The 27,590-nt window shown below is 34.9% G+C and overlaps 1 protein-coding gene across 1 annotated transcript in view; it reads right to left on the bottom strand.

Annotated features, from left to right (window-relative positions):
* The window catches only part of CACNA2D3 (calcium channel, voltage-dependent, alpha 2/delta subunit 3), a 366,879-nt gene that overhangs the window by 58,208 nt on the left and 281,081 nt on the right, over positions 1-27,590 (bottom strand). The window contains exons 19-27 of the mRNA XM_009993350.1: positions 23,067-23,138; positions 22,776-22,837; positions 20,583-20,650; positions 19,058-19,103; positions 18,807-18,904; positions 17,947-18,040; positions 16,668-16,763; positions 15,418-15,539; positions 14,778-14,858 (exon numbers count right to left, since the gene is read on the bottom strand). Of these exons, the coding sequence (XP_009991652.1) occupies positions 14,778-14,858; positions 15,418-15,539; positions 16,668-16,763; positions 17,947-18,040; positions 18,807-18,904; positions 19,058-19,103; positions 20,583-20,650; positions 22,776-22,837; positions 23,067-23,138 (739 nt within the window). The remainder of the gene's footprint in view (positions 1-14,777; positions 14,859-15,417; positions 15,540-16,667; positions 16,764-17,946; positions 18,041-18,806; positions 18,905-19,057; positions 19,104-20,582; positions 20,651-22,775; positions 22,838-23,066; positions 23,139-27,590) is intronic.

The raw sequence follows: 27,590 nt of genomic DNA, 5'->3' as shown, positions 1-27,590 counted from the left end.
AGGAATGCAATACCATGTAGAGCTCAGTAATGCAGATGATGATGTATAATTTTAATATAATTTTCTTTTTTGGTGAAAATTAATTTGTAGTTTGTGACTTAAAATGTAGTCTCAAAAGAAAACTTTCATTTATACATTTATCATATTCAATGTTATAGTCATACAGTTATCCCTTTACTATGGTATTTCCTACCTACTAATAAATGTTTGATCTCTGTAAGTTAATATCCAGTAGGTCCTTTAATTTCCAACGCTTTCAAGGAGTAATTAAACAAAATACTTTCAATTTTTAAATTATTGGAGTATCTCAAAAAGCAATGTTACAAAAAGATTTATCATTCTGACTTTCTTTAAAGAAAACCTAATTATTCAATATCAACTGATATTTTCTTATTTTAATTTCATGCTATGCATACAAACATAGCTTTAACTGACACCTCGTTTTCCAAGTAACATCAATAGCAAGATATAAAAGGTAAAAACAAGTAGCAGAAGATGCTACTAAATATTAACTAGATTTTCCTGTGAATGTGTAGAAACTCATGTCTATGGGAAACAGAGTTGACATTCAGATAAGGGAATTAAAGAGGTAAGTATAAACACAGATCTTTCAAGAACAAACTTAGAGTTGTCTGGTGAAAAAGTAGTGGTAACTCTTTACAGCAGTGTCTTTGAAGCTTGCTGTTCTTTTTTAGGTAGTCCTTCTTTTTTAGGTAGTACAATTACTAAAAATGCAGAAAAACAGATGTTCTACTTGTAATCCTGACACAAGATGGTTCAAAGTTGTTACTACCACAGAAAAAGAATTATTACAATTACAAACAGTTATAGAAACTGCCGCATTCCCTTCAAAGATCATTGCTCTGCTGATGGCAAATCCTGAAAACCATTTGTACTTAGCAAAAAAGCCATGGGAAGTACTTAATTTTAAGATCATGGAAACACTAATTTCATTCTGCATTATAAAAGTACTGGCAATACTATCTGTAATCTACAATTTACAATCCTAGTGTATTGTAAAATAAATGAACTCTTTATGCTATCTTCATTTATGTTTATTGTGAAGCTGTATGTCCTTTGTCCATGTTAATGACTTGTATATATTGCCAGAAGAAACATTTTAAATAATTTTTAATATTCTTTCACTTGTGATACAGGTAACTGGCTTTTGGTTTTGAGTGTCACCTTGTTAACATACGCAGCTCATGGATGTCCCACCAAATGTCTCTGCTATAGAGCCTCAAAGACTGCAGACTGCAAGAACAGAGGATTTACTGAAATTCCTGCCCATTTACCTCCTGAAATTCAGATACTGCAGTTGCAGAATAATCGTATTTGGAGAATCAACCAAAATGCATTCACTGGAACACCATTGCTCAAAATCTTAGATTTGTCTAATAATTCTCTATCAAGTTTGGCACCAGGTGCTTTCCAAAAATTACAGTATCTACAGGTTCTAAACCTAACCAGAAATTTGATTCATTACATAGAAAACAAGACTTTCAGTTTCCTCCCACACCTAAAAGAACTGGACTTGTCATCCAACAGCATTACACGTTTGCCTGAGAGTTTTGGAAACCGCACAGGGAATATCACGTTGCTCTCTCTGAAGCATAACAAACTTCAGAAAATGGAAAGAGTTCTGCTGGAGTCACTCCCAAACCTGAAAGTGGTTCTTTTCAAAGATAATCCCTGGCAATGTAATTGTAATGTCTTTGGCCTGAAACTGTGGCTGGAGAGCTTTTTATACAGAGGTAAGGAATTCTTCTCATTACATACAATGCACATGAGATCACTTAACAAAGCATCAGATTGATCTTCACACCAGGGCTTCCCAGTTTACCCCACAACAAATCAGCCTCTCAAACAAGCACACTAAATATTTTTTTCTGCACAGGTCAAAATATAGATGCTTTCATAAATGCAGGTGGCAAACTAGAATCATAGAGAAACTTCATATTAGCACAAAGAGAAAGAGAGAAAGTATACAGATACAATCCTGTAGCACATACACCACATTCTGGAAATACACATGTACTGTGTGCATACTTAGATATCCATATCTGTACACATATAACAAGTCCACTTGCTTAATTCTATCAATATATTTTTGCTAGAAGCCAATCTACTCTTTAAAAGCTTTTTACTTGATGCATGAGGGTAAATACCAAGACTGGTATCAATACATATTTAACTTCAGAGCGCTTGGGATTTTAATTCCTCTATAAATTATCACCCAGTAGTTCTTTAATGCTTTAAAAATACTTTACCTAAAAATGTACGTTGGACAAGTTTACTCTTGCTTAGTACTGCTTCCTAATTTGTTGTTTACCAGAAGAGCTAATAAATTAATTTACAAATTCCCAACAGAAATGTGAATTGCCATCATATGGGGCAATGTTAATTTTATAAATACAAGTAGCCTCATATTTTGCTCGCATCTTTTTTTAAACATATTAACAAGTTATACTGTGGAAAAGAAAACATTATTTAATTCTAGTAGGATTCAGTATTAAAAGAAATTAATTATTTTCTCCCAGGCGGTATGTTCAGACTCTGAGATTTCAGAACAGTGGGGCAATTTGCTTTTCTCTAAAGCAGGCATTGATGTTTCATGTGATCAAACTACTGATTACCTGTCTATATATGGAAGTGACTTGGAACACGTTGCAAAATTGTTTATGTGAAGATGGTCCACATTGCCTGTGGTTGAATGGACTGCCGTCTTCAGGCATCAGAACCCTACAACCCAGCTGGAAAACTGCACTGGCTATGCAGAGACACACTTAATACAGGAATAATCTCTGGGTGAGGTAAAGCCACTGTGAGAAACAATTTTTTAGAAAAGACAAGAGGCTAAACTCCTCCCGGGGTTAAAATATTAGTACTTTGCATTGGTAGAATATTACATTCTCCCAGGGTTTTAGTTATGTTATGCTGTAACCATTCCCTACAACAAATTTCAGCAGGGGTTCTGACTTCTCTGTGCAGAAGAATGCTATGATCCAAGATAAACACATCAGATTATCTTAATTACTCTGCCAGCAGCCTAAGTATTGTAATTTATTTTAAAAAGTCAACATTGTTTAGAAATTCTGTGATGCCATTCCATCTTCTGGGACATTGCACAGATTATTTAAATGAAGTGATATGGAACTTAGAAATTCATTCTAGCAACAAATTTTAAAGGAAGCCCAAATCCTATGTTTCCTTCTATGTTTGTATTTCCCTAAAATTACTTGTGTGAATCACATGAAAAAATATACATATATATATTTACATTGCACATTAAACTTTCCCACTAGTTATATTTTATAGTTATGATAAAATAACACTATGGCTCTACAGATACTTTGGGAAAGTCGTAACAAAACACTGCTAGAGATAGAACTTTCTCTGAATTTAAAATATTGGCTATTGTATCCAACATAATTCTAAAATATTTCAGTATTTTTAGCTGAATTCAGATCAGGAAATTAACATCTGGTGTTTATTTGTAAGCAATTATGAAGAATGCTTCATTTCAGGTGGGACTCCAGGTTTCCTATTCCAAGCACATCTATTCAGCTACTTAAAAGCACAGAAAGATCACAGTTGCAGACTCTGGAGTTTTACCTATATCCATATTCAAACTTATACATTGAAGGTGTCTGGAACCACGCTTTGGGTTTGGCTACTAAAGACCAAGAGACAAGCTGCTATGCTCATATTTGTCTTGGAATATCATCAACACTCACAGAGTAGTCTCCAGATGTCACTTTGGGTCTATCTGTATTCACTACTTTTTCAGAAAAAGTCTTCTCAGGATGAAAATGTGCCTGGCTTTAGCTGAAAGACAGATTATTTTGGATAGAGAAGAGGAAGAAATTTCAGCTGATCTAATCAGTTAATTTTCTCAAATAGGTAAACATTGGTTTTGGCCTTGTTGACTCCTTGACACATTACACCCTTGCAGCCATAGCGTATGGACTAATTAGAAACCTGAGGGCTATGCTCAGTGTGTGTTTCTCTACATGCTGAGGAACAACCACATGACTTACCAGGACTGAGTCTTCGCGTTCACTTCCTGTTATACTAAAAACATCCTTTGGGAGAAGGCAGAAGCCTGCTGTAAGCAATCATGAAAGTTACCGTTTGAGCAGGGTAATAGGTTGATTAATCTTAACTCTTTAGATCTCTGTTTATTTTCTTACCATGAACCGTGCTTCAAAAAATTACTTGTGTATACATAGAACTTACTGAACTTTCTTAGTGTATGATATCGGAACAATGACTATTTCATGGAATATTTCAATCAAGTGAGAAACCTTTACTAAGTACATTACTTCCTCTTCTATCTATAAAAAGAAGTAACACTGAATTTGAATGGAATTCATTTGCTGATATCATGTTTGTTTTCATCTATGATTTAGTTCTTACTTTCATACCACTGCTGGTTTTTACTTTTACATCCATAAAATCATAGATAACTTGATTCCTGTTGAATAGCTTCCTGCAAATGCTCTCTGAGTGACAAAATGTAATAACCTCACCATTGATCCAACTGGAAAACAAGATCTGAAAGATATAGTTATAAATCTTGAGAAGTATGAAGACAAAGTTGATAGTAAATTTACATCAGGTTTCTGTTAATTTTACATGAATTAAGATTATTCAGAAGCCACCATATCTTAAGACCATAAATTGTTTGGGTTTTTTTTTCAGGAGGAATAAGTGATGGCATTATCTGTTCTGCACCAGGGATTCGGAAGGGAAAGGACCTCCTCAAAGTTCCCTATGAGCTGTTTGGTGCATGCCCTCTACGACCAGCTCACCTTCACCTGGCTGGCATCCACCACCATAGCTTTGAGCACAGGAGTTCCCCAAAGCATGCTCATCACACCGAACACGGGGAATACATCCGCTCAAACTGTGAACCCAAACCTAAGCCAAGGCCTGTTAGTTTGCGCCACGCGATTGCCACTGTAGTAATAACTGGAGTTGTCTGTGGAATTGTGTGTCTAATGATGCTGGCAGCTGCTGTTTATGGTTGTGCCTATGCTGCAATTACTGCTAAATACCACAGAGAACATTTGGCCCCAGTCAGACAACATGGGACTCTTGAAGAAAAAGAGCCATTTGATAATTCCTTGGCTTGAGTTACTTCTGTCTTTGGTTTCTTGAAAATAAAGCCCTCACTTCAGTTAAGAAGTTAAGAAGCCTGGAATTTAAATAGGATTGATTTAACAGTAATTACTGCTCTTTTTTTTTTTTTTTTTAATGTAAATATATATATTCTTTGGAATATATATTAAATTGTAGAAGAATGTAACTTTATTTATATTTTGTGTATGGATATTCTGAACAACTATTTAAGGCTGAGTGCTTGAGATAATGAAATCTCAATGTAGCTACTTCAAAGTGTTCCATTCTCCATTACTAGCTTTTGATGTAATATTAGTACAACATGAGTTACGGTGCAGCCACAGTCAGTAGCTAATATCAATGAGCTTTCTGCAAGGAAAAATACAATATAGCTAAAAATGACCAACTATATTTTAAGATATTAGAATACCTGGTATATATCCAGAAATACAACTCACAATCAGTTTTAGAACTTGCCAGTCTAGACACTGTCACTGATAACTTAAACATGTTAAAAATATTTCTAAATACATTTTTCCACCTTTCAGTCTGCTCTAGAAGGCAACAAACAAACATCATATCCGTTATCTAACTTAGAAAATAGGAAGTACCTTCTTAACTCTTACACAGCATTTTTAAATTTAGGGGAGAAAGAAGAGAGCTGAGAAAATGCTGAGGAAAAAACTACCCTGCTTCAGATAGAAGCACTGAAATGAACCCATATAGCATGTATGAAGAGACACTACCTCTTCTACTGCTGGTATGCATGTTTGCAACAGACACTTCTGAAGCTTCTTATTCCCAAACCCACACACAAGCGTTCCATTTTGCAAATATCATGACTGCAGATGCAGCTCCAATCACAGTGCTGCCCTTCAGTATGGAAGAGAATATAGTTGCATGTTTACACGTTCTCTCTCACAGAGAGAGCATTCAGCTGCATTCATTCAAGGGTCCACCCTAACTTTCTGTAGCAGTTTTAACATCAGAGGAAATCAGAGGCAAAACTGTTTGAGTAATATATTTCGAACAGAAAGAATATTTTGACTGTGCAGAAGTATTTTTAAAAAAAATTCATAGAAATTATTTTAAGACTACCCACAGGGATCAGCAAACTCCATCTACCTTTTCCAAGACTAGATAGGGTTCTGACAGGGTTAAAGACATGTCTAGGTAGCTAATCCAGAAATCAACTATGGTTATAGTCTAAGAACTTTTCCTAGCATATCTCCTATACCCTTGGTGAATATCCTGCCAGCTTATTCCTCTGGGCAGAAAACTTGAGGACAATGGCTGAGTTAGTCTGCAATGAGGGCAAAGGGAAGCTGGGTCATGGCATTCAGAGACCTCCATTCTCCTTCCAACTGATGGATTCAAAGATCAAGTCCTGTAGCTATTCCAATAACAGCCTCAACTGAGTAATGGGCTATATGGCAGGAGTCATGTGACCCTTGCTCTTATCTACTTAGCAATAATTGCAACCTAAATATTAAAGCATCTGCAGTTACTTTCATGTCCAGAGAAAATTAAGCACCTCAGTCTTAATCTAAATCTAGCAGACATTGAAAACAATCAATTACAGTCTCTCTTCTTTTTTTTTAACTGCTAAGTACTTCATATTATTTTCAGGCTGTTTTCATTCTTCTCTGTCCTAAGCTAACTAACCCAAGATGTTTCAAATTTTCCTGGAAGGCTACATTTTCCCAATTTTTTTTTTTTTTTTTTTTTTTTCCCCTGCATTCCCTGGAACATTTTCAGTTCTATATTTTATTTAAGATGTGGTACCCTGGTCTGGGTACATGACTTGAGCTAAGACATCATCAGCACAGAATTTTTAGAGTATTTATATTCAGACTCTTTATATCTGATCTCTTGATGATGTTACAAAAAGCAACTTTGGGTTTTTTTACCTTTTAAATATTCAGTAAAGTTTTATGAATAATCTGTTCTCAGAGCTAAGTCACCTGAGTGTGTAGATTTACTTTTTCCACTCTTTTATTCATTTATTGCAATCACTTTTACAGAGCAAATCAGATTTTAAAATAGAGTACACTGAAGTAATATAGGATAGGATCTTATTGCCCATGGGTCAAAATATTACTTCAGAAGTATGCCAAATCACTGCTTTTCTACAGTCACAACCTAAAATAAGCACACTTGAAATCATAATGCAGGTCCTAAGATGACAGCTGATAAACCTCTGACCTCCAAAGACATTTTGCTCAGTGTTTATAATAGACTTAGATACAGCAGTGCAGCTTCCAGCTCAAAGAAGTTTACACTTCCGATATCTTCAAGCAGAGGAAAAAGAAGAACTTATTTGATAGGGAGGAATAACCAGAACATGTAGTCCTAGTTCTTAAAAAGAAAACAAACAGTCCTATCAACAAAAATCGTTCAGGCTTTCCTACTGCAAGATGGTTTTAAATAAAAAAATTTTAAAAAATAAAAATTAAAAAAAAAAAAAAGATGACGAAGAGGTAATAAAGGGCACAACATTTAAAGAAACTCTTTGCAAGTCACATTTCAGATGCTCTGGGGATTTCATGCACACAAGGCTGTAAATCGATATGGAATTCTGCCAGAAAGCCAAGTATTTCATAATACCATTAGTTCACTGTGCTGTGGGAGCAGGGCAAGTCAATCCATGCAAAATCTGAGCTATACCAACTTCCTGTTTGCTAAAGAAAGAAAAAAACAATAAACAGCAAACGAAAGACAACCAACTAAAATCCCCAAAAACCAGAGATTTTTGTAATTTAAGGTTTATAAGACTATCTATAATATTTACAAACACGTTTGCTATTCTAATAAATTCCAGTTATATATCATGATTAGCAAATAGCATACATGCAACCAAGAAAAGTATTGATTCAATTGCTTAAATGAATAAATATAAAATTATTGGGTTTTCAGTAGAGGAAACAGAACATTCAACTACAGAAAAAGAGATAAAAGGCACAACTTATTGTCCATAACAACTGTTGACTACCACAAGTGGAAGACTGGATCTAGGGCTTTCCCCAAGAACTGCCCTTAATTTGTAAAGCTTTGCAATGGACATCTGCTGCTGAAATAAATTGTCTGCACAGATATGTTTTTCAGACAACAATCCCTGAGAAAGCTTTGTTGTTTTTCCAGCAATCTCATGAGAGGTATTACAGTGAGCACAGTATTTTTTTCTAATCTCTGTGAAAAACAATCTTTCCCCCAAAATCAACAAAACATCAAGACACAGTACTCTGCAAGTTATTGGCAAAGACAGAGAAAGACCACATTTTGTTTCCTTTCTGTTGTCATACAGAGGCTCACTATATTAATTTGTTTTCAGAAAAAGTGGCTTTCCAAAATTTTGATTTAACACAGAGATTAAAAATTACAATATGCCAATATTCTTTACAGAAAATCTCCTTAGTAGCTATATTGATAGCTTAAATAAAACTTAAACTGAAACACGCTTGCTACATGTGTCTTCCCAGAGATGGCAAAAAGTCTGTCAAAATTTGGCTTAATTATTCCTTAGTAATACAACATCCAAACAAATCAGGCTCCCTCTCCTTAAATATTAAAATAGAAGCTTTGTGACATTATGCATGGCTTATATACCATTAACAAAAAAATACTATTAATAGTCATGTATCTTTGCTGGCCAGAAGATACACAGTCTTTAGCCAAGCATCCCAAAATCATGCCTCCTTTTATGACTTGAAACTTTCCTGAAAGTGGCACAGTAATAATAATCATGAGAGAGTCTTGGTGCTTCCTGGGTTTGTATGACCTGATATGTGACTGTGTTCTCCCCAGATGAGACAGGCAGCAACATCAGTCACCTGGGTGTGACAGTAAGCCACAAGAGGGGAGAAGGGGTAGGAATTAAAAGCCCAGTGATTACATACTTTGTAACTAGCTCCAATGAGAGCTGCAGTTGCTCTCCCTTACTGATTACAGAGGGATCCTCCCTTGTTTTAGGGCTGTATACACTACATGTTGGACTTTTTGCATAAAACTGCCATCCACATTTCAAGACATAAGAAACACATGAGAAAATGCTGTTAATGTTTGGAAATAGAGTCTACTGGGGGAAATCAGTACTTAAACTGGTATTAATATATCCACATACTATGTAATTGCCGCATCACGTTTGCACAGCATTATTTGAAGTTTTCAAGAGGACCCAGAAGCTTATCTCATGTCTTGTTCTGCAATCAGGGATTTATCTTGCTAATAGCAGAACTACATAGCAAAATGCCCCTAGAATTTGATTGCTATTAGGTTACATGTATTTTCCCCTTACCCAAATTATATAGTACTAAAACTCAAAAAAAACCCAAAAAAAATCCCAACAGCAAAAGAGAAGGGCAGAATCAAAGAGCAGAATGCTCTATACAAATTACTTTCCATATTAATACCATGTATGTTGAGATCCTGTTCTGTTTCATCCATCAAAGCTCCTGATTCTCTGAGAACAAGTGATGAGGAAAGCCAAAGAATTAGATAAATTGAGGTAAAGTTCTCAAGCCAGCAGAGAGAGGTCTTTAAAAGGCCTGTTATTCAATTATTGCACACACAAATTCTATATGGTAAAATTAACTTAGAACAAATACAAATGAAAACAAATGCGTGAATAGTTGTGAATAGATCATCCAGCTTCAGATTCCCTGTTCAGTCAATGGTGAGAGGCAGGATTTTACCATATGCTGTGAAGCATCCTGTGGAGGAGCTTATCCCTCTCCACGCATAAACTACAAACCATGTTTCGTAACTCATGGCTTCTAACCTAACTCTGTATGGTTTTTATGTTGGACTGTACAAACACACATTTCAATTTTCCTGAAACTGAAAATATTAGTCTATATACTGATATTAGATTTATGAATACAAAGATAATATTCAAAATGAACAAGAAACTCTGGAAAAACATAAACTAGTGGTTTTTCACCAAAGCATGAAAAGCATTTTGAGGGATTTACTAAACACTGCTGCTGAATATAATCTTCTGTGGCTTATAATGTGGAGTAAAGATCAAGTAAATCACTGTCTTGCCTGACAAGGAAAACATCTATTTTAGAATGCTTCAAAAATTTGGTTGGTGTGTCATTATGATGACATATTAATTTTCCCTTAGGCCTTCATACTAAAATGTAATTTTACAGACAGTATCATAAATTTTAAGGACTGTGTATGAGACAGTGACATTTCCTTGAATGTTTTTAATAATATAATAATACCAAAGCAATACATGAGAGAAAAAAAAAAAGAAAAAAGAAAAAAAAAAAGAGGAAAAAATATATAAGCAGTACAGAGCAGAGGTATTTACTCTGTATATGGTTTTAACAATAGAAGATCTAACTGTTTGTGAAACATTTACAGTATCTGCCACTCCTAGAAATTTCAGTAATTCCAACTACTTTGAATTCACTCAAAAACAAACCTTGAATGGAGTGATGAGGTCATGTATATTCATTATTAATATTTTTAAAGTAATAAGAGATTATGGATCTTTCCTGTTTTCAAGGCACAGTTTGAAATATCTTAAGCAGCAGGATCACCAGGGTCACTTCCCACTGGCCAGAATAGAGACATTCAAAATTGCATGCCATTTTTAACATATTGGTGATGACACAAAAATCTTCTTTAGCTTATGGATAGCAAATAAAAAGGAGAACCTAAATCTTCAGATTGTGTAATTCAAAGTGCCTGAAGGCTTTTAGCATCTTGACTGGCAACATTTAACATGGAATAACTGTATTTATTGCTATACTAATGTTTGCTCTTAAAATGACATAAAAAAGAAAACAATGAAGATGACAGATGAAGACACTTGTAGAAAATCTCTAACCAGGGTCTGGAGAAAAAAAAACAACAACCTCTGAACTTGTATATGGGCTAGTTACTAAAAATAAAGGATCAGCTTTGAAAAATACTAGAAAGGAAAAGATTCTGGCCTTATTTGGGACAATTTTTTTGCTTGCATGAAACAATGTTCTTTGTTTGCAAAATCAAGTCTTATAGTAAAAGCATTTCAAATCAAACTGAAAGTGAATAGAAGAGGGTTAGGGGGCCTTTTCTTCAAATACAATGACACCTCCTACATTTGACTACAAAGGTGTCCTTATTATATTTTTAACATATATTTGAGGATACATTTAAATACAAATAACATATATGCAACACTTAAGCATGATCTACAGTTTTAGCAGAGATCAACACTACTGCTTTAAGAGGCGTTTCTATTCTGCTATGCCATAAGGACAAGTTCTTTCCAAGAAATCTCTTACATAATAAATGACTATTAGTCTCACAGCATTATTGTGTGGCAGCGAGCAGGGAGCAACCTCACAGTTTGCATGCCCCTGCTCTATAGCACCCATCTACTATGGAATTAAATGCACCTTCCACGCATTTAGGGACAGAATCCCTGGAACCTTGTGTGTCACACAGCTATATACAGACAAGACAGTATATAAAGATATGAATCAAGGGTGCTAGACAGTATCTCCCATTTTCTTTTCAGCCTGTACTGTTTTGCAGCAGAAAATACTGGCTGTGAGAAAAAAATTGCCATCTTTAATAATTCTCAAATTAACAGTAAATCTATTCTCTTGAAAGAATACAAACTAAGTATAACTAACATTCAACATGTTAATAAAGGGCAGAAATCCTTATGGTTCTAGTATTCTCACAAGAGCTGTGGACTTTTTGGTAACCTTTGCCACAGAAGATTCTGAGAGTGACTGTTCTTCAGGCCATCTGTATGAGGAATGCTTAACACACAGAAGAAAAACAAAAGCACCAATCAAGAAGCTTGCAATTGTGAAGAAAAACAGGGTTCATTAAGCACTGATTTTTCTCTTCTGTCCAACAGGAATTACTACAATCGTTCTTTTGATGTAGTTTCAGCAGAAAAGAATGAGTCAGGGTAGATTCACAGATCCATGGCAACGCTTGAATGCACATCCCAGGCAATCACACTTCTTTGATAGAAAGTGACTAGAAAGATGTTTGTGCATAAAAACAACATGGATTTCCTTTCTTTTTTTTTTTTTTTTTTTTTTTTTTTTTTTCCAAAAATTACGCTGAATAAGATAAATAACTACTAGAGATGCAGGCACATTTCATGACCTTTCTGTGGCAAATGCACATATGTACCATACACAGACCTGGCTTGAGAAGAAAGAGAAAACAGAGTTTTTACTGTACGGGTGGTCAAACCCTGGAAAGGGTTTCCCAAAGAGGCTGTGGCTTCCCCATCTGTAGAGACATTCAAGACCTGACAGGATTGGTAACCTGCTCTAGCTCCAGGTTCTGTTCAGATTCTGCTCCACTGGGATTGGACTAGGTGATCTCAAGAGGTCAATTCCAACCTCAACCATTCATGTATACAGCTAGTCTGCACAAAAACCGGCATGGGAGAATGAAGGAAAAATTGTATTTAATTTCAGAATTTTTAAGCAGCCTTGTAATAAAGAAAAAATGACTGCTTCTCCTCATCTACTTCAAAATCTAAATTTCAAATTACTATGAGACTATGTCTGTGTATTATTTAATCCTTCATTTTCCTGACTAGGTGTCCAGAGCTTTTTGCTAAGCACTGCTGTGGACTTTTTCAACAAGAATTGAAATTCCAGGTTCTGTTCTATAAAGAAATGTTAAGAGATCTTGACAATTTTCATCAGACATGTTTTTCAGTGTTCTTTGATGAATTTTTGCCCTAAGAAGACTGTCAGTTCTGTTATCTTTAATTAAACATCACAAGGGTCTCATTTTGCTATATTCTCTGAACAGCTATGGCCTCTTTCAACACAAAGGGCTTTTAAGTTCTTATATTGTACTGCAGCTTTTGAGCTAAAATACATCTGTAAGAAAGTACATATATGAAGGTTCATGTAGGTCTTTAAAAATCTCAAGAGAGAAGCATTTATCAATTTTTTTAAAGCCTGTTTTACTCAATGATGACTTTTGGTTTCTTGCTTCTGTCCCCATCTCTCGCCCAGAACTGCCTAGGTGAGCAGTATCTTTAAAAATTCCCTTTAAACAAAATCATAATAATGAAACCATCACCATTTAAAAAAATAAATAATTTGAAATAAAAAGAAACAGGGACATAACATATACTGATCCAGATGCCCACATATTCACTACTTGGAAGCAGAGATTCAAATAAAGGACTTGAAATGAGTTAGCTCATTACACAGTATCAAAGAATACAAGACTGTGAAGCTAAATTCTATTAACAGTGTGAAATGTAATGTTTTTCACATGAGCACTGGAAGAGATAATTCAGTCTGAAGTTGCCTAATTTTTAACAGCTACATCACTATCTAAGTTCAGATATCTTATATTGGCTGGCTTCATCTTGGTCACCAAAAGGAATACTCTTATATGAATCTCATGGGATTTCAAGACTAGAGTGATTATACCATTTTTAGACCATGTTAAGAAGAATAAAAATACAAGTCCACCAACTTTCATTCTCCTTCACATTTTGTTATGGACGGTTTGAAGAAACATAACACTTCAGTGTAAACTTGACATAGGAGACGTGGTCATAGAGAACACTCAGACAAAGCAATTATGAGCATGTATGTGTTTAAATCTAAAAAACTCTGCATTCAGTACTACTGGCACTTTCTCTCCTGCAAATAAATGGAATTCTGTATAAACAATAACAAATATGATACTACTACACTTACATATTAAAGACTTAATTTGCTTCTTCCACATTTTCTATAGAAATTTGCATTCATTCAAGTAAAATATCACTATCTCCATTGAAACACAGGAGGGTTTTTTAAAACAAATTATACATTTTTTTGCCAATAAGCAAACACCTTCTGCCACTGAACTGGTACTACTAGGTACAGATTGTAAAAGAGCAGCTGCAACACTCAAGTTCTCTGTAGTGACAGCCTAGAGACTCACTGAGTTTTGGAATTTCTGCCTATATTAAAGAGTTGGGTATTCCCTACTTGCAGTACATCTTAGTGTATTTTTGCATACAAAGTCTGTTAGAACTGGTGTTTTTCTACAGAAACAGAATAAAAGAATATTGTACAAAGAAAACAGAAGAGACTTCAGATTTTGTTTTAAGAATTGGTTTTGTTCCTTTTTTTTCTCCTTGTGGGTAGGTCTAACTCAGGTTTCCATTTTACAGTAATGTTCTCCTTTCTCTCTGCCAGTTTTAAACTCTTGTAGTAATAAACAACATTCTGGCACAGCTTTATTTTCAGTCAAGTGCCCCTAGGGAACAGAGTAATTTTACACGAAATGTGTATCCCATCCTGCTGCTTTATGTAATCCACTCAGATCAAATGGGGATGAGGGATACTTACTTCACACAAATTAAAATGAGACATTTTGGCCAAATTTGAACTTCAATGTATGTATTTGAAAGTGCTACCCATAATCCTACTTGAGTGTCCCAAGTCTGGTTAATACCACTGCTCCAGTTTCTGCCTCCAAATCCATTTTCCTTAGAACAGAATCTTCAGCACTTTGCAGATATCCACATTGATATCAGTTTATAAATGCTGTTTTATGCTTTTACACAAGTATGAAGTCATAATTGGGATTGCCTGTTATATATTGGAGAAAGTGAGAAACTCAAACTGCTTCAAAAAAAATTAACAAAACAAATATTACAACAATTTTACCTGCAACAATTGGAGATTTTCTGTCATCCAGAAGCTGAATAGCTGTACTGGCTGTCACTACATTGCTTTTGTTTGCTGTTTCTGCAGAGAAAAAAATAAATTTAAATGACATATTGCAGAACGAGGAAGTTGACCTTTTTTTCTCATTTTGAAATTACAGTCCATGTAGATTTAGTGCTCAGAAAATAAGACATCCAACATCATTTTCTGTGGATGCACAGAACATACAGGTACTGCCATTTCAAAATTCCCCAGCATTCCAACAACAAGCTTAAAACACTGAAACAAGTAACCAATTTTTGCCTTCTCTGCTAAAAGTGGCAACAAAGGTGAGAACTGGCAGGGCTTCTCATTAATGTGAACACTTTCTCTGTTGGACTTGTCTTGCTTACAATACTAGGTATAAGCTCAATCTGTGCAAATATTAAATGAAAACTGTACACCCTACCTTGGGTTTCACTTAGAGCCCTATAAAAGATGCACCTGGTCAAAGGACCAGTAAATTAGCTGCAAATTTCAATGCAGATTTTAGATTAACATTTGAGATTAGTGACAGAGTTGGCTCAGTACTGACATACTTCAAATCCTTTCAGCATCATAATACGTGGCTCAGCATTTAGAAAATGACAAAATTACAGACCTGTACTAAATGGGATTGAATAGACAAAACTCCCAGGTATTTGCTCAGCAGCTCTTCTGTACCAGAGTGGAAAATGGTCAGCATTAAAAATGTTTTCCTTATCTTCAGCTGTCAGGAAATCTCTGGAGCAAGAAGTGAGAAATAAAATACTTTTTGTTTGTTGCATGGCACACAATAGTTTCTAGCTTTAAAAGATAAGAAAAGCAAAACATGATCTTTTGTGAAAGGAAATGGTTTAGGACAATTTTTCTAATACCATTTGTTCAACAAAAGGGTTAATTTTAGACCCTAATAATTATTTGCGACACACTTGCAATTACTTTTGTTAAGAAGGAAGGAAAAAGTACTAAAAAAATAGTGCCTCTAAGTACCACTAAAAACATTTGTACTGATGGATAGAAATAAAAATGCTTAGTCTAAAAGGACTTTTTCTGTCAGCACAATGTAAGAACAGTGAACTGTACAAAGTGGAAAAGGCACTGGAGATTTGGTAGTTTGTTGCCACTGGCATTCACTGTTAAGTAATGAAAAAAAGTAATTTAACATCCTGCTTTCCAAATAATATGTAGAGGGGTGGTAGTGGACAGTAATACTTTATTCTTCGGTAGTCTTGGAATGTTGACAGAGGAAGGTTCATGTCAATGAAAAGAGCTAGTATGGCCTCCATGCTATTGTTCTGGTTTGCTGTCTGACAGTAACAAATTGCAGTGTTATTCATCTCACCTGTGAGGCTACTCACGCTACAACAATATTTTGTGGTCAGATAAGCATCATGTAGTTTTATATTCAATAAACCTAGCTTATCATAAGCATCAAGTCAGATTTTCTTTTACATGCATAATGCAGATCGATTAGCCTGACAACATGAAGCTGCTGCCTGAAAAAGTCATTGTGGGACCTTCTGTTTTATAGCTCTCCATTTAAAGAAACCTGTATCTCCACCAGGTTACATCTTCTCCAAGCAAAATAGGAAACTCTTGAATGATGAGATCTCCTGATTACTCTTACTCAGGCCATTCTGACACTTGGCTTATGGGCTACAGGTGTAAAATAGCTCATTGTTCCAACTGTTTCAGCTGGAGAAAGAATTGACAGGATCCTATAAAATCTTTCCAACTTGTTCTATGTATTTCAGTATGCCAGCATAAAACTCTGGAAGAAACAGTAGAAATTATTCCTAAAAATAAACATTTATGTTTGTTTTGTTGTTTTCTTCTCATACAACTGCCAAGGACAGGCTTATTACTTACTGATTGGTAAGCTGTTCTGGACCCACAAATAGGTTGATACGAGATAGTCCAGTCCGTGTTCCAAGGAAAGCAACTTCCACTCCCTTGTCAGAGTTTCTGAAATAGAACAGAACACAAGCAAAGATAATGTTTCCAGAAAGAAAACAGATCAATCTGTATTACCGGTCACAAATGTACAAATGTACGCATTTTTGAGAAAAAAAATCCTAAATGTTTTGGTTTGCAGCAATATTGTAGAAAGTCAATTGAAAGTCCAGGGACCACAGTCTCAGCCATCTTCATTCTTCAGTAAATGGCCTCTCTCATTACTGTAGGTCAGAATATGAAAGGTGATTAAGTGTCCTACTGGCACATCTCAGCTGCCTTCCTTGTGTTTAGTGGATCTGTTATTCCATTTTGTAAGGAGATTCCAAGAAATCTTATGCCTCTATATAAATTCATCAGCACCTACAGTATATTATCATGCAACAAATTCTTATCTTTATCTTTAAAGAGAAGACTGGATAATCCTTAGTTTGATGAATCAGTTCTTACCACATTGATTTTATTCAGTCCGTATAAGTATGTACTTTACAGCAATACATTTTTTAATCTAACTTTTAAAAAAATGTTCAAGTTTAGCAAAATCTAATCAGAACAATCTCCAGAATTGCCCTTCAACCGTAGTATTTCACATAAATGGTTAATCTTAGAACCTGCTTTCTCTAATAAATAAATAAATATCAAAAACATCTTGTTACTTAACACCTTAGTACCTCATAACATAAATGAATTAAGTAAAATATATACACTCTAAGAAGAACCATCTAATCTCTTGATTATCTGTAACGGGAACCTAGATCCCACTTAGTTCTGGAAAGCAAAACAAAACTAACAACAACAAAAAAGATTAAAGAGTTCATTGATTTTAACAGTGCAAGTTTTTCTGTATATAACTTGTTCTGAGACAAATTACCAATTTCATCCACAGTTTATAAATTTTGCATTAAATTTCTCCATTTCTCTCAACATTTGTTATAAATACTCAGATCTGTAAGTTGTAGCTAGTATACGACTTCATTAGTTATATTATGAACACTGGGTATCTTTTTAATTAATCACCATGATGTACACTGCAACATAAATATAACAATGAAGTCAAAATTGGTGATATTTAGGATCAAATTATTAATATTTTCATTCATTTCAGCATGTGTTAAGTATTCCACCATTTCACCAACATAACTGTTAAAAAATCACCCATGACTGACACATCATGTCTGAAAGAAAATTTGCTTACTCTGATTTGTTCAACGCTAGACTGGTCCAATAAGCTTCAATAGGTGCACTCACAACTGCATCAAACAGAACTTCCTGGATCAATTCTTTATCACCTGTTACAATATATGAAAATCATACAGATTTATTTTTTTAAGATTACTATTTATTTTTTTTATACTGTACTATATTCTATCTGTGTATTCAAACTTCTTGCGCTATTAAGCATTTACTATGTAATATTACATGGTATTATACCACAATGTAGTCTTTCATATATAACTTCCTTACACTGACAAACCTTTTAGATTAAAAAACCAAGAAGTTACTCTCCATGTTGCACATCTATACACGTTATCTAATGCTCACATTTGTACATGATATAAGGTTAGAAAAATCAGTTCTGCTGACAATCACAAAGGCTCTGCAATTCTGCAAATGGACAAAATACACACTTATCCATCTGAATTTTTCTTAATTCTGCTTTGCAGTTGAGAAATGTTAATTCATACATGTTGTCCCTTAAAAACTCATTAAATACGTGGCATATTCTTTCAAGGTGTGATCCAAGCACTGATTCAGATCATTCCTGTTTACCTTACAAAGCCAGATGGAGTGGTAACATTGCATAGCACAGCTACCGCAACTGAACAGGAATTTTAATGTTTGGTTCAGGCATACTGTCTGCTATAAAAGTCAGGAATTGGTATCACCAATATCTATTAATACACCAGAAAAGGCTCAAGACCAAATGAAACTCCCAAGTGACACCAGCCAAGCAATCCAATCTCAATTTATCACTAGGTAAGCTAAGTATTTTTTCATTTCATAGTTTTTAGCTGGGGTAAAGCCTCCTACATGCATATTTAACAAAATACTTGCACTGAAGCAATGGCTCCTTTCCTGTGAGGTAGCGTTTAATTGCTTCTAACTGAGTCATTTGACGGTGTTCGGGATGCAAATCAGTGTTGCAATAGGACCTGCAAACACGTTGTCAAAACATTAAAATGTTAATATGTATAAGCATGATCCCTCTTTGTCTTTAAACAAAAAGTATTGGCTTTAGCAAGCACAAACACTATGAAACTAGGAAGGGTAACAGACACCAATTTCATGCTTTGTTTAAGGCTTACCATTCATCTGCTAAAGATACATCAGGGTGTTCTAAATCATGTAACCCTGTAACAGGAATAATAATGGGTTATTTAGGGAGCAGTCTGGGTAACAGATGGTTATTTACATACATCCCATAACATAAACCCTTCTTTCTTGGAAAGTGCATTATTACCACAGTGTAATAAATCACAGTAAACTATGTTCAAATACACTTTAGGGTTTAACTAACTGGCAAAAGAAAACTAAATCAGATCTAAAATTGAGAAGGTAGGAAAAACTTTTTTTTGTGCTGACATATTTAACTCATACAAATTACTCACATGATATATTTGAAGTTTAGAAGAAAACTTAAGCAAAGAGAAATACACAATGGTAAAAGACTCCTATTCGTACTCTCTTGGCTCTATTTGGCTAGCAAACTTTTTATGCTAAAATATATACTTCTCATTTCATGACAGTTGTTCCCTTTCTCAACTGGAAAAAGAAAAAAGTCTTTAAAAGAGAACAATTTCCTCAAAACCTAAGCACACAGCCCATGAACACAAGAAGCAATTTAGTGGATTGTTCAGAATAGGTTTATTGTACTAACAGGTCACGTAAATGCTTGTAAATAAGAACTATATAATTAGCTATATAGTGCAATAAAAATGTACTTTAGCAATTTTAAAAACTCTTAAAACACTTATCAATAAACAATAAGCAAACAAGGTTCAGAAGGCTGGGCCTGGGTTTAACCCCTAATATAATAAACTATGGCAGAGCTTCAGTGATGAAGGAAAGCAATGAAGTCAAAATTAGAACTATAATTCAGGAGGACAGTGAGGTGTCAGTGACACAAAACCAGTGAAGGTGCGGGTGGGAGAAAAGGAACAGTTAGTTATGGCTATGTTAACATTTCTGGGAGGAAATAACAGACTGGCTGAGATGTAGGGCTGGATTAAAGAAAATATGAAAAGGTATGTTTGGAACAGTTTGGAGAGTAAGCAGCTCCAAGTCTCCTGCTATGTTCTCTTTCTATCTAGACATGTATCTGCAAGTGCAAGTGACTCAAGCTTTAAGACATTTCTTTTTACATCTCTCCTGGGTACAGGAAGGTAGTCAGGTCACAAAATGTAGCTGAGTAACAAAGACCTGAAAAAATTAACTGTCTTGTTTAACATAACTGACAAAACAAGAAGCAGAATGGGAAATGGAGGCTTAAGCATCAAATCAGAAGGCATTTCTCTATAGAAACTAAAAAGCCATACCCACTACAGCACTCTCATTGCTTACTTCATTCAGAAAACACGAGAAAGAACTAAAATTGGACCCTGAGCAACCCTCTAGAACATTGAGAGAGGATGATTCCCACCTAAAGAAGACTCACAAATGGTCTGAATATGCTTAATATAAATGAGGGAAAAAGATCCCATTAAGTAAAAGATCATTTTGGGGGAGGATCCAATTCCCTTATGGAATCTGCAGACAAACATACAAGCTTTAGGTCTACCAAATCAACAATAAAACTACTCCGTAAGGAACATGAGAAGGTATGTATCTTACCTTCTTCCACAGTTACATTCCCTCTGAAGAAATATTTTCCATGTCCTCTAGAGAGAGCCACACCTAAACTGTGCAGAGAAATAAAGCAGACCTTGAAATCTGTGAGACAAACAATAACAGACATTCAGGGCTATTTTAATTTCTAACATTTCCAGCTAATGTATTACATTTAAAACTGTTTGTTTCCAAACACTAGCTGATCATATTTATTGTTCAACTCGCTGTTTCAGATGTGGTGTGTCTGCAACAATCGGCTGTATTTATGTGTGCTTAGAGGTGCAGTAAACCATTATTCTCTGGCAAACTAATAAAGGAACCCTACCAAGCTCACTGCTGTTCACTCAGCATGACACTTCTTCAGCTGAGCCTTGAACATGCCCATGGCCTTATAATGAAGGAGACATTTTTTTGTAAATCAGACTAAGCTGTTGAGAAACTACGTGAATATGGGAATTAATGGAGCTACTGAGAGGAAAAGAATTTCATATGTGACAACATCATGACTCTTCTTGAATGAATTTTTTATGTGATTCAGTAAACCATTATTCTCTGGCAAACTAATAAAGGAACCCTACCAAGCTCACTGCTGTTCACTCAGCATGACACTTCTTCAGCTGAGCCTTGAACATGCCCATGGCCTTATAATGAAGGAGACATTTTTTTGTAAATCAGACTAAGCTGTTGAGAAACTACGTGAATATGGGAATTAATGGAGCTACTGAGAGGAAAAGAATTTCATATGTGACAACATCATGACTCTTCTTGAATGAATTTTTTATGTGATTCATATTTGTAGATTGTTTGATTTTTTTTTTTTTTTTTTCATTTCTTCAGCTTCATAAACATTCAGCAGTTACGTATCCAGATTTCATTTGGCTTTTAGTCTAACATTTAAATTATTCAAGTTTATTGAACTGCTGGGGGATCCTATGCCTCTTCCTATTAAACATATACACAGAATACATTCCATCCATTCAAGGGGATTATATCAGGGTAGGAACCTGCCAGTAATCAGTAAGACTGAGAAACTGTGGGCTGATCCTTTAAGAACACATAGAGGTACCAATTCCAAGAACTCATATACTGCAATCAACAACTCAATCTGGAAATGAGCTGAACAGTAAACGTCTTTGACACTACAGTGTATATTTTAACTAACATTGCCCTGCTGTCTTCCTGAATCTGTACTCCTACCCATCAAAATGAGACACAGACCATGCTGAAAAGGGCAGGACAGTTTTCCTACTATTTGCCTGTCCTAAGAAACAGAACTTGCACTGCATGCATATAAATAGCCCCATAACTGTTTATGAAATAGGGTAAGGATGACAATGCCACAGGAAAACAAAACAAAACACAAAAAAATCCCAAAAGAGCAAAACCTACAAAACTGATAATAAAAAGCAAACAAAACCAAATCCCTTTATTTTTACTACTCATTTGTGAATTTTAACAAGAATAAACACACATGCATTAGAGATCAGACAAATGTGCCTGTATTTTCACTACATGGAAATGTAGCTCAAGTTCTGTGAAATGGTTCCATTGAAGAAAATTTCAGTTGAGTATTGTAACTGTCAGCCTGCTTTAAGCAGAAGGTACAGTTTGTATTATTTTATTAACAAATTGTTTTTAATTCAAATATGAACATTTTTTAAGTTACTTCATTCTTTTATTTTTATTTTTCCTCCTAAGATGCATGCCAAAATAACATGGCTGACTCACTCAGTTTTAGTGATACAAATACACTGAAGGTAATTTGGAGAAACAAAATATCCAAGCCTCAAATTGGAAGTGAAATACTATCTCATTTTACATTACATATTTGTTGTGGAAAAAAAAATCAAAATGGGGCTCAATATGTAGTTACTTAAATAGATTATAGTATTTATAGCTCTCCAAGTACTTGCGAAAGCCTTTTGTTCAATGTAAACCTCAACTGAATATTTTTTTAATGAAACGTAAGCCATGACAAACATTGAGTTTGCCTGTGTGTGAGCTTGCACAAACTTTCCATCCCTGGAAAAGCTGAAAGGAATGCTGGTAGGCTCCTTTTCCTTGTTATTTTCAGCATTGTCCAGGGATATTTCATTGTCAGCTTTCGCTGATGAGCTTTTAATGAGTTCACAAGCTCTGTACAAACGCAAATCCAACGAGTCTGATGAAAAGTCCATTTATTATGGTCGTCTCTACCTGAATGGAGTACCCTTGATGTCTGTATAATAGTAGTCATTTGTCATCACCAATACCCGCTTCTAGATTCAGAACAAGTCAGAAGAGGAGGGGGAAATAAGTTAGTTTAGTATAAGAAATGCATAAAAGATTAAGTGATTAGTCACCGATAAAGTTGAAAACAATATTATATTCAGTGAGTGAAAATATATACTGCAGTGAAAAATATTTATGGCAATCTTAAAAATTGTTTTTTTAAAAAAAAATGGATTTGCTTTCTACTCAGTTTAAATAATATTTTACACACTGTACCCCTTTGTCCACTGTCTTCTTCACTTCCATGGAGAATTTCCCTGTTTTCCGATTCACCATCGCATTTCGGAGCTGAAATTAAGGAAATGTGTGTTAATTCCTCTATTAGCATTTTCTGTAATTTTCACCTCTGATTGAGCTCTTCTGTTACATTCATTTGGCATAAGAAGTACTCAGTTTTCTTTATTTTAAGTAGTTCTACTATACACTGCACAACTCCCTTACAGATTTTATTACTGACTGTAGAGGCCAAGATACCTGCCACACAACTTAAAACGAGTTGCTGAGATACATAACATAGGAGCTCTCAGCATCCTTCACAGCACAACAGCTTTTTGAGTAGTAATATGGATCTTACATGGGTTAAACTGTAATTGACTACTATTCTGCAGTTACTGAATAGGAAGAGAAGGACTAGGATCCCAGCTGGATTTGGCCAAAGTCGGACCAGAGCTCGGTGTTTAAATACACCAACAATTGTACATATAATAACAAAACAAAAAAGAGAAAACCCCATTTAACCTACATTATTTATTCTGCTACGTCTTGATGCTCTACATTGGGCTGCATCCTAAAATAGCACCAGAAACTGCAGGCTAAATGATCCAGAAATTGGAACTAGCAAACCAATGACAGCCCATTTGAACAGTAACCTGTTTCAATGGGAACACACAGTTGCAGTGCTCTGTGACTCCCTCTGGTTCTCCAGGCACCTCTTGTAAGGTATTAAATTTTGTCTCTGCAATGGAAGCTCCAATTCAGTCACAGCTTTAAGAATCAGCCTGGACGTCTCCCTCTCAGTCTTCCAAAAGTCTTTTGACTTCAAAACCAGGTCTTGTTACTATATAAACCAAAAACTCAAAGCAGAGGGAAAACAGAAAATCAATGAAAAAGGGTTTATACACAATGATCTGCCTGCTGCTCTGCAAGTTAAATGTGTTACTTTTTAGATTACCACACAGTTTTTCAGCAAGTTTATTCTAGCCTCTCCATGAGCTGTGGGTTCCCAAATCTGTGCTGCAAAGTCCCTTACCCATCACCTCTAAAAAGTGCTTCCTAGGAAAGAAGAGCTTTCCTCAGAGGACATCAGCTGACTTAGCCTCTTCTATCATAGGAATATGCCATGATGACGAAGAGTAAAAGAAAGAAAGAAAGAAACGATACAACTGCTCCCCAGGCCTATAATCCAAAAATTACCTGCAGTGTGGCAAACAAAGCATACATGCTACCCTTGCACTGAGAGCAGGGTGTCTGGGCTGAAACTGAAAAATGACATCAGCCTCAGTGTTTTGAACTTGTCTATTTATCAGTTCAGGATTTTAGGGAAGAAATAAACGAGTTACTCTTAGCAGCTATTCCACTCACTTATGGAAGTAGCATATCTTAATGCTCCTAGATTTACGAATGGAAGAAGCAACTTCTTTTGCTTATATTTGTAAGTAATGGTAAAGATGCAGGAAGATTAAGGTGGTTGTATAAGGATCTCCTCAATTAAAAAGCAATATTGATATACTTGTGGGATTTTTTTTTTTTTTAAATGGGTTTTTTTTGGTAGTAAGAAGTACCTACAAATCTTTAGCAGATATAATTTTCATTACAATAGGAAAATTCCACTATCACTAATCAATTCACACTCCCTTCTTCAGGGATATTAAAAATGTAGAATAATACTGAAAAAATGAGCATTTTTATGTCTCTTCTATTGCTTATCTATCTGAATACAATTTTGGATATCGTGTTCTTGCTGAAGAAATGCCTCCTGTTGTCCAGTACCTCATGTCAGATTGGGCAATTCAGTCAGATTTTAATGAAAAATTGTGAAGATAGTCATATCAATGCACTCTGCTGGCTTTGTGAGTTAGTATGGAGTGAAAAGAGAGTGATCAAACTCACCAGAGAAATAACTGGTTTTATTCTCATGAACAAGTTGAGCATTGCCAATCTATCAAAAACTGCAAACTTTGCAGCTCTTTAAATTTAATTCTGGGGCATCTAGACTTGAATTAACAGTCTTACTCTTTTGTCAGTGAGTGTAAAAGAATAAGTTTTAGCTGGAGGCGTGTATAAAATAAAGCATATATTTTACTGTAGGGTTTTGGGTTTTTTTTAACAATGCATAATAGGCAATTCTGGAAATATTTTACCATTTAAGTTTTGTGGTTTTGGACTTGGAGAGCTGGTCTTAATTAACCATCTACTTTCTAACATTTACAGAACAGTTCCATTTATCTTTAACATGGTTTTCATTTTTTCTCCTATTTGTGCCTGCAGTTGTCTAATACCCATTCCTCCCACAAGCCTCAGGCAAGTCATAGATTTACTAAAAGGGCCTCCAAACTCTCAGTAGTGTTTAAGATCAAGTCTGCATGTGGGATTTAGAGTTTAACTTTTCTTCTTGTTTTTTTGCTTGCTGTGATTACATTTCTTGGCTTTGTAATCTGGTTTCTCAGCTCTTCTGCAGTTTCATCTCCCTCCTCAAATGCATAAAATAAGCACTGCCTCAGTTGGCTTCAAGCCCCAAAACATTCATTCATGCTCTTTTTTATTTGGAAAAAAATATTTCATTCAGCTAGATATTACAACAAAAGAATTTCAAGAAGTGAGTTAATGAGAAAAAGGTTTCCATCCAAGTTGAAAGTTCTTCTCTTTGGTACTGTGTATTCCCAAACTTTGCTCAAAGACACTTGGCTTAATAAGCTGATACTATGACTCCTATTTCTGATAAAATGCAGTAACAGCAAGATAGTGGGAACTGTTAACCTGGAAAATGAACTGATGAATATGCACACACCAGATCTATTTCTTGGTGAAAAAGATTATAACCTTAGTTCTGCCATGATTTTTCTTATTGGATGACTACAGAAAACCTAATTCATCACCTCTTCAGAGTCATACACATTATTACTCCTTCAACTAAATATCTTCCAATCAATTACTAACAGCACTTTCGCTGCTATAGTATGAGATCATTCTATATTCTTGGAAAACTATGTAACCATTCAATTAATGTGGTAAAAAGTAAGAAAATGTCTTAATCAGCTTCCACATAAGTGTTTCATGAGAAAAAAAAAAAATACAAGTAGTAGTCTGTGTTATTAAAAGCAGCTATATGAATACATTAATTCTTTCCTTCTACGGTTGAATAAACAATGCTTTACTATCAAAGCTTGGAAAAAATCAAGAACATCAAGGCCTTGGGTGAAGCAGAGCCACATGTAGCTCTCGAGTCAGTAAGTTACTTCGCATTTTTAAGTCTCCTACACAATATTTACCATTTTCACTCTAAATTAGCAATATTAAGGAATTGCTCATTACAAAACATCAACAAAAATAACACATACTTTTTGGACACCCTTTCAGATCCTTGCATGAGAAAAGCTGTATAAAGAGATAGATTTAATTAAAGTAATCTACAGAACTTCCTTCAAATTCAATCCTCTTTCTCAGTCTAATGTTAATAATGACTCTGTCTGTAGCTCCAATGTTATTTTATTTCATCACTTCTTCTCTTTTATTCTTCTATTGGTTGTTTTGAGCATAAGCCCCTCTGAAGATCTTAGTAATACAGTATAAATTACTTAAATATTATTTCACACAAACACAAAAAAAACTTTTAATGATACACCAAACTTATTTTTTAAAGTAGCTGTAAAAATGTTACTCATTTTACATTGTATTTTTTCCTATTTAGAAATTTGCATGAAGGTCTCCAGCTGAGTGTGGCACTGCTGAAGTGTTTGGACAACATTTGGAATATTAATCAATTTTTCTACAATATTTATCTGCTGGTTTTCAGATAACACTTGGACACCAATCTTTAAACATAAGATGTGCATGTTGTTTTACAAAACTTGTCTATCGGGGGATTATTTATCAAAGAATGCCTGCTTATTCAGATACGCACTAGTGAATTATTAGCATTGATAGACGGGAATCACACAAGGCAGTCATTAGAACACACGTATACTTTACATGATTAGTGAAAATCGTGTTCACTGCTGCTCCAAAGCCACAATAGATTATTGTGGGGTTTTCTATTATGTATTGAATATATAGAAAAAATAACTTTATGTATGATTTATCCAATTTTTATATATTGGCCAATGGACCTGGATCTTTTCTACAAATGTAATGTTCTGTTTAGTCTCTTAACAACGTAAATTAACTTCTTCTTCAAAAAGAAGAAAAAGGTTGGGAAAACATCAGAGAAAAATATATGTATGTATGCTTCATCAAAACAGGAATGAAAACTTTCTGCTACCTACAGATAGACAAAACACAATTTTTGCTACACATTTTCAGAAAAAGAGACAGAGCTCAGAGGTCTCAAACGAAGAAAATAATTAGAGCTGAACCTGGGCTTTTTGCTTTCATGTATATTCAGATGGAATCTCAATCATAAAACTTAATTTTCTACTCCATAGGTATAGATCACAGTTACATTAACTGAATGAATGACTACTAAGATTTGATTAAAAATGAGGAATTATTTTTGTACAAATTATACAAAGAAGAAATAATAAG

Source organism: Chaetura pelagica, unplaced genomic scaffold (assembly GCF_000747805.2).
Source record: "Chaetura pelagica isolate M959 unplaced genomic scaffold, ChaPel_1.0 scaffold630, whole genome shotgun sequence".
Taxonomy (NCBI): Eukaryota; Metazoa; Chordata; class Aves; order Apodiformes; family Apodidae; genus Chaetura; species Chaetura pelagica.
Note: the sequence above shows the minus strand (reverse complement) of the source record. Positions and strands in the feature narration are given on the sequence as shown.